Source organism: Phaseolus vulgaris, chromosome 6 (assembly GCF_000499845.2).
Source record: "Phaseolus vulgaris cultivar G19833 chromosome 6, P. vulgaris v2.0, whole genome shotgun sequence".
In the NCBI taxonomy this organism is placed as follows: Eukaryota; Viridiplantae; Streptophyta; class Magnoliopsida; order Fabales; family Fabaceae; genus Phaseolus; species Phaseolus vulgaris.
This window is the reverse complement of record NC_023754.2, coordinates 26683600-26702994: the sequence shown is the minus strand read 5'-3', so window position 1 is coordinate 26702994 and position 19395 is coordinate 26683600. Positions and strand designations below refer to the sequence as shown.

The window sequence follows — 19395 nt, the reverse complement described above, 5'->3', positions numbered from 1 at the left end:
TCAAAATTAGTGTTCCACAAATTGAAATGCACATAAAGAAAATTATTGATTGTTGTGATGATGCCGCAACTCCTTTTATTAGGTCCTTCCCTCCATCTAGTCACAAACTTCAATTACAATTTTATAAGTTAAAGGTCAAATTAGACTTTCACAAAGATTAATTAAAACATAGAAAAAGTGAGAATAAAAGTATGTTTTTACATAAAAGAGGGAAGAAAAGATAAAATAAAATAGAAAGTAAGGTACATAAAAGAAAGTGGGAAGTAGGGTTACGCATTTTTCAAGTATGAATTTTAAGAGAGATGAAGATAATGAGAAAAAAATCTACCTACATACAAAACTTTTAATAAATTGCTTCAAATTTAAAATTGATTAATGTTTTCTACAAAATGATAGAATATGTTTTAAAAATAAAAATAAAAAACAATTTCTAATCAATTATAAAAATAATTAGTTATTTATTAAATACTTAAAAAATAATGAAATGACTGAAATGTTTAAAATAAAATAATAAAATAAATATTAATATAAAGATATAATTGATAAATACCAAAAAAGCGATTAAAGAGAGAAATCCCTTTTATATATAAATTTATATATAGATATATAAATATAAATTAATTATAAGAATAATTATCTATTTATTAAATACTTAAAAAAATAATAAAATAACTAAAATGTCCAAAATAAAACAATAAAATAAATATTAATATAAAAATAAAATTAATAAACACCAAAAGATCAGTTAAAGAGATAAATTCCCTCTATATATAGCTATAGATTAATCATTCATCATCGGTAAAGTCGAAGTTAACACTTTTCCCTCCTTTTTTATATCATTTTATTATTTATACCATAATATTTTATAATTATATTTATACCATTTTTTAGTTAGATAATTTTACAAAATAATATTTTTATTTAATAAAATACATAATTCTGTTATTTTAAAAAAATGATAATAATAATAATTTCTCTCTTTAATTAAACATTTTTTTTATAAGACTACCTCTCTCTGTTTCTATTTGTCTCTCCCAAAGGCTTACTTAATTTTGACGTACAGTAAACAAAACAGAAATAAGCCGAACGGTTTCGGCGACGCGATGATCTCGAAGTACCGCCATTTCACACTTTCCCTCCCTGGCCATATAAAATGCTCCTAATATGGAATATGCCTGCCTCCTTTCCATTCCTCTCCACATTTTCTTTCCATGACCATTTCCTTCAGATCTGCTTCCTCTTCAACGCTCCCTCTCTCGCATCGCATCCATGTCTTTTCATTCTGGAATTTTCAACCATCGCCAATCTTTATCTCTCCCTCTCCGTCTCTCTCGCAACAAACACCTCCCTCTCTCTCCAACAATTTCCCTCGCATGTTCTTTCCACTCCCGCTTCGCTTGCGCCACTCTCCAGGTACTCTTCTCTTTATCTCTGTCTTTTCGAAATCCGATTGCCGAATAGTTTGATTTAATTATTTTGTTTATCGTTCAATTCCTTCTATGCAGCTACATCCCTTCATCATTCAGCAGTATGAATGCGGCGCTCTGCGTAATGTCGTTCCTACGAGAGCCTTCGACGATGTTCGTTTTCGCTTCTCCGAAATCAATTTTATTTTATTCCTGCAGTTTTACTCTTCCAACGCTTTAAAATATTCTCGGACTTAATAATATGCTCAGTTCTTGTCGTTCAGAAAGTCTGATACCGTGGTCTGCAATCTTTAGTTCGAGAGATAATTACTTCGTCCATTTCAATTTTGTTTTATTTTTCTGTAGTTTTACCGATGCTTTGCTCTTACTATTCTTAATTGTAGTATCAGTCGAGGTGCTTGCTGTTCTGAAAGTCTGAAACCGTAGTTTCTTAGTCTCTAATTTTGAGTTTGAGATTTCAATCTTGTTTTCTTTTTCTATATTATTACCATTGCTTTACTCTTACTATTGCTAATAATATATTCAGTGGAGGTGCTTGGCTGTTCTAACAGTCTGAAACCATTGTCTCTTAGTCTGTAATTTTGAGTGAGAGATAATAGCTTTTGATAATCTAAAGATTCATTTGCACCAGATATAAATGCTAACTTTAACGATGATGAGAATTAGGTGCTTTTGATGTGCTAATGCAAGTCATTATCATGCTAATCATCAAGGTGACATTCTAATTCTGATCGGAAAAAAAAAAGCACCTAAAGAATTGCACCTGAATTTTGTCTTTTGACAAACAAGTGCTCTTGATTCTTTCAGTAATGATTGCTGTGAAACTGATGTGATATAATGTGCGTATTTTCTCACATGCTTACAGTTACAAGGGTTTATATCTGGAATTTAACTTAGGGAGCCCCCTTTGAGGCTCTAGCAGGTCATTTGTTTTGCCAATAATTGTGATTTAACTATTCTGATTCAGTTTCATGACATTTATTATCTTTTACAGGATACGTTTGACATTCCAATGTTTGATGATTGGAGTGCTGCTGATGAAAGTTCTGCGTATGTGTTCTCTTCCAGTGATGGGGAAGACAGTGATGGTGAAGTTTTTCTCACTCCAGTGAATGACATTGATTTGCCTTCTGTTTCTGCATCAAATAATGATGCTATGACATTGGCTGCTCATAGGTTTGCAACCCTTGGGAGGGGACAGAAGAAACCTAGGTAATTATGTAGAAACTTATGTAAATGGTTGATTTGGATACCCTTATTTGTCAATGTAAATATTTCATATATTGAACATATATTTCTATAGCATGACATGATTTCTAGAAATTAGGCATGATCTATGTAGCACTGGCACTGCTTGTTGAAGCTGTGTCCAACTCATGTTGGATATTGAGTCATTGACACTCATACTACACATGTCAAACAATATAATTTTAGTGTCGGGATTTTTTTTCTGGCTTTGACATTTTGGGGACACAGCTTGCATATGGCTCCAAAACCTAACCAACACTTGCATTTGGAGGGATATGAAAGGGAACACCACTGACAACAAAATTTTCAATTTTTAAAAAATAGATTAAGGCAGGCAGAGAAAATTCACAAAAGCTTCCCGCATACACAAAGTCACAAGCATGTTGTGTATGGTGAGAGATGGATGGTTTGAAGGTGAAAGATATTGTTCAATAGTATAGTGATGTCTCTGCGCTTTTTAGACTCATTTTCATAGGAAATGCATTTAAGTATAGTTGGTAACTTAATGCTTGATAGCCTTTCCTGTCATCTATTACTTAATTCTTGATAAATTATCCTTCCATTTATGTGGTGCTGTGGTAATCCAGTTCAGATTTTAATGTTTGCAGGACCAAACTAGGAATTTTCATCACTATGGGGCTTATAATTGTCTTGACATTACTGCTTTTGTATGTAGATTGGTGTGCATGGAGAATTGTTAGGCTTCCCTTATCACCTTTTTACTTGACCCGTCCATTTCTTATATCAGCCTTTTTGGTTTCTTTTGCTGGCTATGTTTGTGTCCCAATTTTTCGTCTTTTTAAATTTATCCATGTAATCAAGCAACAAGGGCCTCCTAGCCATCGAACGAAAAAGTGCACACCGACATTGGGTGGTTTGCTTTTTGTACCTATTGGTATAATTGTTGCTCATGTCTTTGCTAGTTCCTCGTCAACAGAAGTTTCTGGGGCAGCTGGCGCAACTATTGCATTTGCTGCAGTTGGTTTACTTAGTGATATATTAAGCCTCACCAATCATTGGAGAGTTTTGCCTGTATTGACAGAAGTGCTTTTGCAGGTGATTGGTTTATCTTTGTATTAGAAGCATTGCTTTGACTTCCTCCTCTCCCACCCCTGAAAAAATCCCAATATGATCTTTGAATGATATTTTTCTCACCATTTAGTGCTCACAGATCAATTTCTGCAATTAAATTCCTCACTAGTACAGATATGCCTCAATTTTGTTCTTTTGCAATCAAAATCTGCCTTATGAGTAGACACTATATTTTGCAAAAAGTGATGTGAGAGGGACTAGATTTAAAATGAAAAATTAAAAGTTATTTCTTATTAAATCTGCATTTTCTATCCCACACAGGTAGCCGTTGGAACGTGGTTTTCGTTTTGGTTGGACATCACCAGTTTATCTTCACCCTATGGCATGTATACTTTCTTGTAACTAATCTGATCAGCATTTTTCTGATGGTAACTCACATATCTGTTCTCATAAAATGCATTTCACAAACAGTTGCGAACATGATTTTTTGCCCCTTATGTGCTTGAGTTAAAAACTAATTAAAAATGTGAATATTTTTCTTTTTGCTTATAGTAAAATTACATAAACAAAATTTAACATTATCTGAAATGTTTAAGTTGAAATCAAATGTGACAAAACTTTGAGAATACACTTGTTAAGTCATAATTACTATTAGCGTGTTTGGTAAGGTCAATAAGTTAGTTTCTAGCTTGTTTGACTAGATCATAAGCTAGTTTAATCTTTGTAAACTATTTGGTAAGTTACCTCAAAGTGACTTGTTTTAGGAGTTTCTAACCTATAAACTATAAACTAGTTCTGCACAAGTTGGAGTTTGTTATGTCATTTTAATATCTATTTTTTTTAATTTCTTTTTGTCTATTATTGTCTATTTTCAATTACAAATATCAAATATTTAGTTTAGTTATTGCATTATTTTTAGTGTTTGTTGGGTTAGTTTTTATTTTTTATGTAGTCAAATTCAAAAACACTTAGCATACAAATTAAAGTAACTAATATTTTTTACATGATGCTATAAAAAATTACAAAATAAAGGAAACTTAATGCAACAGAAGTTTAAATTGAGAGATAAAATCATTTAAATACCTGTAAATAAATAAATAAATTAAATTTGGCGTATAGTATAGTCATTAAATCAGTCAATTTAAATAAAATGACATGTCCAAATAAAAACATTATGTAACTTTAAAAAAGTAAATAGAAGCACTAAATTTTTTAATTAGAATTTAATTGTTTTTAAAAAAATCTAAAATTGTAATTACATTAGGAATTTATCAATTAGCAGCTAGTTTATTAGCTAGATAGCTTAACTAAACACTAATTTATTAGCTACCAGGTAACTTATAAAGTAGTTTTTATCAAACACACCCTATATCCGAGCTCTATTATTTACTACGTGGGTGTTATGGAAATTGTTGAGTGATCTCAAGAAAAATAAAAAAAAATGAACGTTTAATGTCACTTTTTTTAGTATTTTATCTTTAGATGAACTGTCTTCACACTTCATAGATTACATCAATTCGTAGATTTTTCCCTTGCTCAATTTTTTATTCTGATCTTCTTTTTTTTTTGCCTTTTGCTTACTACTGATATATTTATTTATAACTTAGTGTTACAGAAATTTTTGGGTGATCTCAAGTAAAAACAAATAATGAATTGATTTCTGTAGTTTAATGTTACTTTTTTTAGTATTTTATCTTTTGATGAAATGTCTTCACAATTTCTAGATTACACCAGTACAAATATTTTCCCTTGTTGAGTAATCTATTCCGATCAAAAGAATTGTCATTTTTTTTACTACTAATATACTTATTTCTAATGTATTTGTATTTTGACCTTTTCGCATGATACTGATTAAGATAATGTGCTTACAGATACCCAAAAGTGAGAAGGGAACGTCTTTTATCATGTTAATGCTTCGTGATTTTTCTGTTTTCTATTTTTTGTTGGGCTACGGGCAAGCCATTGGTTGTTTTGAAAATGTTACTTCCCATTAAAACTGGAACTAGAAAAATTGTAGAGGTAGCTTGCTTTAAAATTTTAAAAGAGGGAGAGGGATGAGAAAAATTAATTTTACGGGGTGCAGATCTAAGGAACTGTTTATAAGATCTTCTTTGATTGCATGTCCATTTTTACACATATGTTCATCCGTGCTTGACATTAAACTACATAAGGGTCTTAAAATCATTCTTGGAAAGCTAAAAATTTGAAGTCTCAAGATAATGTGTACATTGTATAAACTGCAAAGTGCAGATGACGATGCTCATAAGTGAGTTTGTTTGTTTATCTGTTTTATTGACTGGTAACAAATCACACAATCCTCCTCCTTCTCATTTCCTTTACTTAAATGCAGGAAGATGCTGGTTCCTCTGCCATTGGGCCTTGTGTACTTGGGAAGATGTTACCAACTCTTAACATCATTTAGTTTTGTTTCCATGGGAAATGGTGTTAAATTAGCAGATGCTCTTGATGGATTAGCTGGAGGTACTGCTGCATTGGCGTTTACTGGAATGTCAATAGCTGTTCTTCCAGTATGTTCTGGTTAGTAGCGTTTTTGTTAATCAAATTTGGACTTTCAAAATATCTTTAAGCCAGATTTTTTAAAAATCATTGCAGTTCTGTAATCAATAAAAAGAATTAAAAAAGGACTATATAGATTATAGCAACTACAATAGCAAAAACCTATTTCACTAAGTTAGGCAGGTTATGGGGATCATATGATGCCACTTGGTTTAATGAGCAGATCTTCAAGGATATTATTTACTATGGGATCTTGTTTAACAACTTTCGCCAACGTCTGTCTTGGTCCCTTTTTCCCCTTTTCACATTTCGAAAAACCATGCAATCTACTGTCACAGTTCTTTCCTGTGACCTTTATATGTGTACACACACTACATATAGCATTTGACCAAACTTACTTGAGCCTGGTGGTAGGTACTTTATGATCACAAATAACTCTCAATATCTTTCTCTATTTTCGGCATCTCACTTGTCTTGTGCATGTCATCCTCTCATTAATTGTCATATTTCTGCATTATTGATCTTAGATTTTTAAACTTAAAAAAAAAATGGTATGACACCTCCCTCTCATCTTTACTCGCAAGTCATATTTATTTTGTCTTTTACTAAAAAGGCAATGCATATACAAACATACTATCTTATTCGTATTTAAGCGAAAACTTATGTTTTCAAAGATCAAGTTTGAAGTTAATTGCTTTCCTTGATTCTTCAATGAAAACTATATCACCCGTAAAAAATATTAATTAGGGACAATTTTGTGTATGTCTTTGGTAAGCATATTAAAGCGTAGATTAAACTAGTAAAGACTCGAGACTGAGCGTTGCAATCCTATCCCTGATTCCATATTGGAAAGTCCTCCTTTGCCTTTCCGCTTAGAGTTCTAATATTAGTCGTCACCCTATCATACATGTCTTTTATAGCCTGGATGTTAGCATTGCGAACACCTTTCTCTTCCAAAGTCTTTTGCAACACCTCCTTAGCACTTGATTAAAAACTTTTTTCCAAATCAATAAAAACTATATGTAAATCTATTACTTTGTTTTGGCATAATATTTTTTCCATATATCAAGTATGAGCCCATTAAACCTATAAATACATGAGTCTACTAGTTATTTTAAGAATTATAGAGGGCTAATGGCTAATTCTTAGGAAACAAACCCCGTAATTATGGTATTGTTTCTAAATACATAATCCTAGTATTGATAGCAAGATACAGCACTAATAAAGAATAAAATTATAGCAAGGATAAAATATAAAACTTCCTAAAAACATAATGAGCAGCACGGTTTTGACATTAACTAATTTTAAGTTGGCTACTAACACTCTCCTCTCCCTTTACACAGGCTTGGGAGTGGCTAGGCTATAAAATTGTACACAGATTTAATATACGTACGATAATTATGGACATATGCTATGAACAATATAATTTTGGCTATCTTACTGTGCCTTGCAGCCTTGCACTTGAACATAGAGCTGATACAACAAAGAAGATTATATGACTTGATTAAGTTATAGTCCATTTGAGATCTTAATTCGTAGATCAGCATCCCTGGCAGTTCTTTTGTAAACTGTGTGAATTTTATCCCCTAAAAAATATATTTTTATATTAAATGTTGAATTAGGTTAAAAATTTTACCAGAAGATTGCAATTCTTTTAAAACTCTAGAGGAGCCATATCCTTGTTTGACATTATTTTGCCCGCAGTTTCTCCATACATCTTCAGTTTTCTAATGACGATAATGTCTTTAATGGCCAATTAATGAGTTAAATTTTTTCTTCTGTTTCAATGCACCTTGATCACTATTAACTATCACGATCTATATCTAGTTTCATTTTACTTATTTTTAACATCATGATACCCGTTGCTGCTTTCACTGGTCAGAAGGGCAAATCTCAGTTCTCTTTAAGTGTCTTCTATGGTCAATTAAAGATGCCTTGATCGTCCTTCTGTTCTTAATGCTCATTGATCATTATTTCCAATCACCATGTAGATCTAAATCTGGTTTGGTTATTTTTAACGGTATGATACAAATTCCTGCTCTCACTGGTCAGAAAGGAAAATCTCAGTCAGTTATTTCTCTTAAGACTTAGCGATGTTGCCATACCAACTTTTTCCTATTTGTATCATGATACAAAAAATGGTCATTTTTAGTACAATGTATATGTATGTAGTATGAATATTTCCGTACAACGGAGACTTGCTTGATATATATCTTTTTCTCTTCTCTTTTCCTGAACATGCCAAACCAGATCTTGCTATATTTGGGGCTTCAATGGCTGGATCTTGTGTTGGATTTCTTCTGCACAACAGATACAAAGCTTCTATATTTATGGGTCATATAGGATCTTTGGCACTTGGTGGTGGGTTAGCTGCAATGGCTTCGTGTACTGGAATGTTCTTCCCTCTACTCATTTCATCCGGAATTTTCGTTGTTGAGTCATTATCAGTTATCATCCAGGTCTGTCCCATGCTTGAAATGCTTCCTATTGCTTGTTTCCAAATGAATTTATGCCCATCATTTCAAGTGCATGTGACGCTTACTATGCTCTGAGATTACCACAATTAAGATGGACAGGCAATGGGTATTTCAATATCCACAATAAATGGATTTGTCACCACATTAAGTTCAAATTTACTTATTGTTGTAATTTGCATGGGTTATTGGTAAAAAGGATGTGAGAAGGAAGAAAACACATTTATTAACTTTAGGGTGCTGAGGGCCATTACAAATTTGTAAAATTATATTTCGGTTGTTTTGTATGTCTTATAGAAGTTCACATTGAAATTATTTTCTGTCGAATTGTATATGATTTAACTCAACTATTGTCTGTTAATAAATGCCATTTAAAAGGGTGGCTTTTGAACGGACATATCATAGTTTAAAATTGCTTCTTTTATTCATTTTGGGCATGGATTGTAAGCTAGTTAGCTCAACCATTAATTATTACATTTTGTCCATTTATTAGTTGATCACCATCGTGTTGCTTATTCTTGCACGCCATGTGTTTCTTCTTTGTATTTGTCTATATATGTAAAATTTATATATCATCTTTCCAAACCAACAAAGCCCGCCACAATAATTTGATATTTGGTTTGGCTGTTTGCTAAGGAATACCCTTGGCGCACACCTTCCCACACCATATTAAGCTTGTTCAGTTTCCCTGTCTTTGTTACCTCAATGTATGTCATACCTACGTTTTGTATACATTAATCTGTTACACCATAATTAGAAGTAGTTACTGCATTCCAGCATTCCAGCATGTCTCTCCTCTTGCCTCCCCTCCAAAAAAAATTGTATTGCATCTGCAGGGATTCCCTTTCTTTTATGCACGAAGTTGGACTGCAATGACCAATTTGTTTTCCCTTTTCTCTGGGCGTGTTCCATGTTTCACTGGTTGCTTTGACATTGAGATATTGGTTTGATCAAAATTAAACAAAATGGAAGGAATGAATATTGCACGTGCAAAAGATGCTCCATAGTCATAGAAGGGGTGGTTGATGATTGGGTGGCTTGACTTGTGGGTAACACATCTAAACTAGGAAAAAAAAATAGTGTTCCATGTAGACAAAGTTAAAATCTTTATAATTGAGTACTTTATTTTGGATTAAGACATATCCAACATCTCTACAAATTGTACCTGTTCATGCCTGTGCTACTACTGAGTAACTTGGTCCTACAATTAGAAATTACTAGCTGGTATCATTCGTTATTTCACAAGTAAAAGTGCTTATTTTAATATCTTAATTGTTTTATTTTCTTTATACCAGGTATTGTACTGGAAGATAACTAAGAGCTTCCGGGGAGCAGGTTGGAGGTTTTTGAGGATTCCTCCCTTTCATTACCGCCTCCAATTACGTGGGTTCAGAGAACCAAATATTGTATTAGGTGCTTATCTTATATCATCTATTTTGGCTCTGCTCGGCGGCTATGTAGGTCTAGTTTCAGCATAACATTTTCATGCGGATTGTTAAACAAATGACACAGTTGAACAATTTCGAGTTTAGATGACTGGCCTTGGCAAAAGGGGGAAATATAAAAGTGATAAAGTGGCAATCCATACCTTTGGTCATACATCACGCCATTTTAACCATTGCTTGATGTCAGTCTTAAAAAATTATTATTACTTGTTATCATTACTGTTCCTACGAATGCTCACTGCTGCTTTGCATAAACAATATTCCTAACACATTTACACCTATCATCACTGTTACAGCATTACTCACATGTCATGTCAATTTTCTTTTCTAACCATGAGCATAAAGGTCCCAATCCTTAGATCTACATATATCCCATGTGGGCCGGTCTATGGGCTCCCTCGTTCAGTTTTCTCTTTCTCAGCAGAATGGTGTTCTTAATTGAGGCCCCCGGGTTTTCAAAATACAATGTGAAAATTACCAATCTAACATGACAATACTATTTTCTCATTTTCTTCATCCAGTATTTATCATCAGAAGTGTCTTTGTTCTGTGTTAGTGTCATGCTAACATGCCATTTTCCATCGAAGCAAGAATATTTGCTAAATAGACGAAACTTCCAGAGCCATATGCAACTGATGTGAACGCGTTGTCCTGCTACACTACAACGAATAGGCTTTAAATAGTCTATTACAGTACATATCTTCATACTCACCATTTGACAAAATGCTCGTCTTAGGATATCTGTGCAACAGGAATTTCTGTGTTCAGAGTTTCTTTCGGTAGCATATGATTCTGTGTTCAGAGTTTCTTTCGGTATAGCATATGATTCTGTGTTCATTTTTTCACACGTTATCTGCAGTTAAGTTTACCAAAAATATTTTATATTTTTTCTTTGATGACAAATAGACAAGGGACATCCTTCACATGGGCAGCAATCATTTTTCTATCTGAGTAATGATATATGATGCCCATTATTTTTAAATACCTCATCAACATTTTTTTTCTCTATCTCTCTTTCTATTACATCGTAATAATTATAAAATTTATATTCTCCATCTCTCTCTGTATATAGATAGATATATGCGTCATTTGGGTGTTATTTACTGTTATTAGTGTTATAGAATTTGTTGTCTGATCATGTTTCTTCACACACAAGATGAAAACGAGTACTTAACGGAATCAAAGCATGTATTACATGAATTAATTACCTACCTGTTAAATATTATTTCATATTAATTTATTATAAAACATAGTGTATTTTCAGTGCTTGTAATAAAAAGAATAATTTAAATAGACTTAAATCTAATTTAATTAAGTTACGAAATTCGTTGTTTATAAGTTTGTAAGCCTGGGACTTACGTTATACATTATGTTTTAAAAATTACACATTAAAACAATTTATTGATATGGTATATTGAATAATAATTGTTATATATAATTTGTGTCCTACTATTTAAAATAATAAACAATATATTGACTTATTTAGTAGATAATTCTTCCTTCTATTGGTGTCTTTTTTTTTACCATGATAGTAACTCTGCTGGAGAGTCTAGGCACATTATAAGGAGTTGACCTATCAATATAGTTTATTTCATTTCAAGGTGATATATCTATCTGTTACTAATGTGTGTCAACCAATCTTCATATTCCTGCCTATTTTTGTGAGAGCGTGCTGAATTTTGATCTGTTTAACTGACGCAAAACTACTAACTATTATATGAAATTATCTTGTCACTTTGGTCATCAAAACAAACGAAAGATTATAATGTTACAAATACTAGAGACACAATAGACAAGAGAAAGAAGTTATGACGATTGTGAAAAACAATAATATTTATCCCACAGTCAATATTACATATAATTTAAACAAGATAAATTATTTATATAGAGAGGAAATATCCATGTACATGAATTACTGTATAAAATGGAAATAAATAAAATAAGTTAAACATATTCACCAACATCATAACAACTAATATAATATAATATATATATATATATATATATATATATATATCAACATGTAATTAATTAAATCATAGTATCTTAAATATATCTACTTCTTTTAAAAGACATTAATGACCACACACTGTGGTTAATAATTGATTATCATTCACGATTAACCTTGAAACTTGTATAATAGTGATTACAAGGATTCAAAAAGATTTTTATTTATGTTTTAAAAAAATCAAACACTTTTATTTGACTTTATTTTTTAAAAATTGATTATAACTAAAATACACTCTTGTGATATTATCACTGCCACTTGTAGTTGAACAAATCACACACATAGAAATGAAGCAAAAAAAATCTGAAATATATAATTTGATGGATGAGCATATTGAATGTTGTAAATAGTATAATAAAAACAAAATAAGATATACCCTTAACCTGAATATGGTGTCTGGCTTGGCTCTTGGTTCCATATCTGTAGAGTGTTGTAGGGAAGAAGTCAAACAATACTGAAAAGGGAAAACTGTACATGATGGGACATTTCATAACACTCTGCACTCTGCACTCTGCACCACTTCAATCTTTGTTCTTCTCCCAACATTTAAATGCTCTTATCACTCTTTCTCTGTTTTAGCATAAAATAGGTTTTATGTCTTTAAAGTTTTCAAAACCCACTTGCCATTTTCTTACAAAAGATTATTCACTTTTAACTTCGTTTCAAGTTGTAATCTTTTTAAAATAGTGTGTAGGAATTAAAAGAATCAAAATTGTAATTAAAAGGGAAAATGATGCTCTTGATTATTTTTGAAGTTGTATATAATTTTTATGTGAAAGATCTAAAAATAGATATATAATAAAAAGTAAATTTATGATTAAATGATACAAAAATATTATTAATAATATTAAGAACTTGATTATATAAAATTGTGAATTATTATTGTATCACTACCCAATTAAAAGTTGAAACTTTAAAAGGTGTGACTTTGAAAAAGACACGACACCACAGAAGACAAGAATGCAAAGAACATAATAATCCCAATTCCAAGAGGCTAACAATGGTGTCGGTGCAATTAACATGGCAATGGCATCACATAACAACATGTGCATGTGCATGTGCATGCCCATCTGACTCAGACCACATTTCCTCCAGCTTTACACTTTCCAAATCCTATTTTATTCACTCCTTCCACATAATTGAAAGAAAAAAAAAGTGAAAAATAGAATAAAATTTAAAATGTACAGAAAAAGTATTTCATATAGAAAGTACAGAATGTTCTACTCTAGTCCAATGTAATAGAATGTTCACTAAAAGGTAGGTAGAGAATCTTTTATTGTTTAATTGTGTGAATGTATGGGTGGTGCCTCGAGTCTAACATTTAATGTTTATATTTTCTACTTTTTTTTTTATATGTTTGATAATTTATTTTAATATATTTTTATTTTAAATTTTTATTTATTTATTAAGATCTTATAATAATTATTTAAATTTCAAATTTATTTTAATCTTAATTTATATTTTCAAAATTTAAAATTCAATCACACTTATAATGTCATTTACATATAAACACTAAAATATATAATAATTTATTCTGTCCATTATAATTGTATAACATATTACAATAAAATATTTAATGATATTAGCAGTCAAATTTAACAACAATTTTTAATGTGATATATAAAATTTATTTAAATTGTTGGTGCTTTTAATGTTTGAATTATTATTTTAGAATATAAAACTGAAATATATACTAATAATATAAAAATTTTCATTAATAATCTGAGCGGATATTGTTTAATAATGTAATATTTAATATTGTTGATTAGCCAAAATTATTATAATGTATTACTATTATATGTATTCAACATGAATTCAAATAAAATAAAACTAGAGTAAAAACAATACTTAAGTTAATGTTTATATATTAAAATACAATAAAAACTATCATTTTTATTATTGATTAAAAGAATTAGTTTATTATAAACATATTTTAAATTATAAAATTTAGAAATATAATAGTGTAATATGAATAAATTAAGAAACATGTATAATAATTTATCTCTTAATGTTTATAATGATACTTTTTTTTACCAATTATACATTTATGTATCTTTTAATATTTAAATAATTTTCACTTTTGCATTTATTGTGGTATGGAGAGAGTAAAGTGTAAAATAAGAAGATTCAGTTATTTTAAAAGAATAAAAAGTACTATTGGATTTCTTATTCTCTAAAAGAACCTAAAGACTCATAAAAAGAAGAGTACATCTTTGGTAAATTTAAATTTTTTATAGACATGTTCATTTTAAATTTTTTGTAATTTTTATTTAGAAATAAATTATTTTAATATTTATTTACAAATAAAATTATATATTTTTATGTTATGTATTATGATACTCATCTTATGCTATTTTTCAAATACTTTCGATCAAATTTAAAATTTGAAATAAAGTAAAATAACACACTTTTAAATATATATATATATATTAATTAAAATAATGTGTTATAAAAAACTATCATTTATTAACATCAATAACTTGAATTTTATAGTTAAAATGATAAAATAAGTAGTTTAATAGCTAAAATAAAATAAATTTAAATTAAGGTATAAAAAATGTTTATTATCTATATTATTATGAATATTTTATGTAATAAAAAGTAAAAATGTCTTATATAAGAAAAAAAAACACTATGAGTAAAAGAAGAAAAGTAGATATTATAATATTCTCACTATCGTTACTTAAGTAAACATCCACATATATTAATATCCTCCTTCACCGTGATCCAAATACATGGATTAACAAAATTAATTAATATAAATATATACATATAATTTCAATAATTGAAAAAAATAATCATTATAGCTACAAAACAAATAGAGTAAATAAATAAATAAAATTAAGATATAAAGTATTAACAATTTTGTAAAGTTCCAAGTAAGGTCATAAATAAATAACGATTCTGTAAATAAATATATGAATTATATTATTGTCTCGTAAAAATGTAAAAATATCAAACAAAATCACCCATAATTGAATAAATTTTGAAAAATGGTATTAAATATTTTTATCTTAAACTAACACATTAGTTATAATTAAGAAAAGAAAAGAAAAAAACGATGAATGGAGATGATTTTGTATTTTATAATAAGACAAAGAGAGAAGTCATAAGATTGTTATCGACACCTCAAATTTACTAACCTTACACCTACTTTCTTATTTCAATTTTAGTTCAGCTACTCACCACGAGTCCAAAACTGCTTACTTCTTACAAATAAAAATTTTAAATTCTAAACCCTCACTTAACTATCTTTTTAAAGAACTTTCTAACTAACCCATATACATCATACCTTCCTTAAATTTATCTATTAATTAAATTTATCTTTTGCTTATTAATTTCACACATTTATTTATCTCATAGAAAAAGAAATCCTTATAAACAAAATTTTAATTTTTAATAGATAATTCAAAAATAATAAAAACTAATAGTCTGTTTCTTAAGAAAAAAACAGAAATACTAAAAAAAATACATATAAAATAGGCTATAAAGGTGAGAGAAGTTTTTGTGTAAAAAAAAAGTAGTTGAAAAATCTATTCAAACATGTGTACTTTTCAATAAACGATTACTTAACATAATAATCCACTCCCCAAAATTGATTAAGCAACCTAAAATCGATTACACACTACACTAACCAAAGTAGATTTGTTTTCCAAAAGAAGAACAGCTTTTAGATATTCTTTACAAAACATAAACTGCACAGAACACCAGCTCAATAAATTTTACATAATTTTATTCACTGCTAATAACCACCCAATCATCCACCAACCAATCACCTCTTACATTCACATACACAAACTCTTGCAATAATAATAATAATTCCAACATTTCAAAAACCCAACCCAACAAATACAAAAGTAAAAAACAAAAGTCAACACAATTTTTTTGTTGCGGCTAAACAGCAAACACAAACAATTTTTTTATGATAAAATATATTCAAGATCTCCTAATTTTGGGTCCAAATGGAATTAAATTTAAAAAAATGGTAAAAAAAAAAACCTGCATGCGAGAAGTGAGAAGGAAAAGTAAAGGGTATTAAGGTCATTTGACGAGGTCCTGGAGCGCAGGGAAGGAGGGATATCGTGTGCAGCGTTGTGAGAGAAAGACCCTGCAATCGTCTTTAGGGCATATGGTGGGCACGTAGGCGATGTCATCACAGCCGTCCGTTCTGTCCCTCTTGAAATCTAGCAACGTGGCGAACAACGCGATGAAGAGAACAAGATGATTCAATGCGTACCTTTGACCCACACACTGGTGGGGCCCAGCACCAAAGGCCAGAAAGTTTCTTTTAAATATTTGGTCCTCCTGTCTCTCCTCCGAGAACCGTTCCGGGTCGAACCGCTCCGGTTCAGTAAACCCCTGAAACGACGACTCCAACGCCGACGGGAACACGATTGACCCCTTCGGTATCGTGTACGACTCCGTCAGCGCGAACTTCTCCGCCGCGATGTGCGGCACCAGCGTCGCCGGCGGCCGGAACCTCACTACCTCACGAGCTACCGCTTGTGTGTACTTCATCTCCCGGAGCATATCCGCGGTAATCAGCTCGTTCGACTCCGGCGACCAGGCTGCTGCCACCTCTGCCCTAACCTTCGCCAGCACCTCCGGGTGCGAGTCCAGCAGCCCCACCGCCCACAGCAACGACGACGTGGACGCGTCCTGCGCCGCAAAGAGAAAATCAAAGAGGTAGCCACCGATTTCGGCGTCGGTGGAGAACGGTGCCGCCGGCTCTCCGGTGAGCTTGGCCTCCTCGATTTCCCTCAGCGTTTCCTGCATCCAGTAATCAATTAGGCACGAAGGCTCTTCCCCTTTCTGCATCCTGGTCTTGCTCATCTCGGTGCAGGTGGCCAGTGTTTCGATGAGCCGGTCTACAGCGAGCCTCGCGTTTCGAAACGCGGTGCCGGGAAAATCAATCGGAAGCTTCATGAGGCCTACGTTGAATAGAAAGTAATCCCTCTCGAAGCGCTCCCGGGCTTTGAGGCCCAAGTAGGGGCCCACGAAGACGGTCTGGGAGGTGTCTAGATTCATGTCACGGGCCAGGATACGGAGCGGAATGGAATTGGTTTGGGCCTGGGACTTGGCAACCCATGACTTGAGGTGATCGAGGATGATAATCTGCTGAAGCGCGGTGTAGGTGGAAAGGGCTTTGGGAGTGAAGTTGGGGGCGATGCGACGGCGGAGATTCTTGTGCTCCTGGCCCATCATGTAGATGAGGTTGTGCTCGCCGAATAGCTTCTTGCCGAAGGGGTGGCCCACAAGGTGGAAAGCGTTGGGGCGGACATTGGCGAAGACCTTGTGGGAGAGTTCGGTGTCTCTGATGAAAACGATGAAGTTGCCGATGATGTAGTTGGCGGAGAAGCCTAAAGGGGTGGACTTAGCCAAAGAGGACTGAAGGTCCCAGAAGCTGGTTGGATTGCGAACCAATGGGACAGCGTTTCCTAGGAAGGGGAAGACGAAGGAGGGTCCTGGAATGGAAGCCTTCTTGAGAAGGTAGGAGATCTGTTCGAGGAGAATGAGGAGGAGGATGAAGCATACGAGGTAGGAGGCTATGGTGGTGAGGGAGAAAGAGGATAAGAGAGGGGTCATGTTGATGGTGGTGTGTGCGTGCAATGCAGAGTGAGGAGATTTATTTAGAGGAATAAAGTAGGTGTTAAAGGTGAGAATGTGGGAAAAGGGTGAAGAGGGAGAGAAGTCAAAAATGGTGAGAGTTAATTTGAGGTGAAAGAGAAGAGAAGAGAAGAGAAGAAGAGAGAAAAGAGAAATAAAGAAGAAGAGGAGGATTGGGGAGAAGAAGAGGTGGTGGGTCAATGGTAGGGTTGAAATCCAGCTAAGTAAGGCCAGGCTATGACGTGGGAAACATCGTTTACGACAACGGAGCACACATTTTTCCCCAATGCTTTCAAATTTCATCTCCATTTTCATCTCTCTCTTTCAAATTCTTTCAAGGGAATAGATGCCATGGACAGAATCAAAATAGATTCCATGAAAAAGAAAAGCATGGATTCAAGGAAAACACAGTGGGAACTGATGATTTTCAGACTCGTTTTTTTGGACTTCAAAAAATAAAGTGAAAACTTTATGAAAATTGATGAGGAATATGATGAGTTTGTTTAGTTGATAGTTTTTTTTTTATTGATAAAATTGTAAGAGTACTTTTTGTTTATGTAATTTTGTGATTAAAATATTATTTCTATTATGATTTGTGTTTCATTTATTTTTCTACACCATTTACACTTTTATTTCTCTATTTAACATTCTTTTGTTTTTATTTTTCTATCTAGCATCCTTTTGTTTTTATTTTTCTATCTAGCACCCTTTTATTTTTTATTTTCCTATTTAGCACCATTTCAAAAATAAATAAATAAATAATAAATTATTATTTTTTTGATAATTTTAATTTTGAATATATTAAAAAAATAAGTATTTTTAATGTTTAAAATAGTTAGAAATATAATTAATGAATAAAGAAATGAGTTTTTATAAATTAAAAATAAAAAAATTAATAAATTAAAAATGTTTAGTTTATTTATTTTATCAATAATAATAAAAATAAATACTAATTTATGTTTATAGATTCAACTTTTATGTTATTGTAGGGTTTAATTTCTTATTTTTTTCATTCTTAAAAAAATAATTTTAAACTAAACATTTTTATTTATTACTTTTTATTTTTATTTTGTAAAAACTCATTTCTTTATTCATTAATTATATTTCTAACTATTTTAAACATTAAAATACTTATTTTTTTAATATATTCAAAATTAAAATTATCAAAAAATAATAATTTATTATTATTTTTATTTATTTTTGAAATGGTGCTAAATAGGGAAATAAAAACAAAAGGGTGCTAGATAGGGAAATAAAAATGTAAATGGTGCTAGATAGGGAATTTACCCATGATTTGTGGCATATTTTAGAAAATATAAATCATTTTTACATTGTGAATAAAATTAAATAGAATTATAAATTTTGTAAAATTTAATAAAATAAATTAAAATTGACATAAAAATTCATTGTCTAATTAAATTCAACATAAAATTGTACAATATAATATGATAGAAAAATATAATTAAACTACAACAATTAAACAAGGAAAATAAAAATACAACTTCAAAATAACCATCAAATCTTAGTTGGAACTCATCAATTCTTTTATGAAGATTCTCAAAATATTTATTGACATTCATGTTGAAATTATTTAATCTTTACTACAAAATTTAGATATCATCCTAAACATTAATGTA

General features: G+C 31.3%; 2 protein-coding genes across 2 annotated transcripts; one reads left to right on the top strand and one right to left on the bottom strand.

Annotated features, from left to right (window-relative positions):
* Nucleotides 1–1027: 1027 nt before the first annotated feature.
* On the top strand, nt 1028–10316 carry LOC137832369 (phospho-N-acetylmuramoyl-pentapeptide-transferase homolog). The gene is made up of 8 exons (XM_068640506.1): nt 1028–1413; nt 1506–1580; nt 2422–2639; nt 3284–3731; nt 4029–4093; nt 6058–6245; nt 8475–8683; nt 9994–10316. Exons 1-8 carry the CDS (start codon nt 1270–1272, stop codon nt 10174–10176), a joined length of 1530 nt encoding a protein of 509 aa, XP_068496607.1. The 5' UTR covers nt 1028–1269; the 3' UTR covers nt 10177–10316.
* A 5547-nt stretch (nt 10317–15863) lies between these two features.
* Nucleotides 15864–18359, bottom strand: LOC137832360 (cytochrome P450 710A11-like). Its single transcript, XM_068640498.1, has one exon. It carries the CDS (start codon nt 18071–18073, stop codon nt 16193–16195), a length of 1881 nt encoding a protein of 626 aa, XP_068496599.1. The 5' UTR covers nt 18074–18359; the 3' UTR covers nt 15864–16192.
* Nucleotides 18360–19395: the final 1036 nt, after the last annotated feature.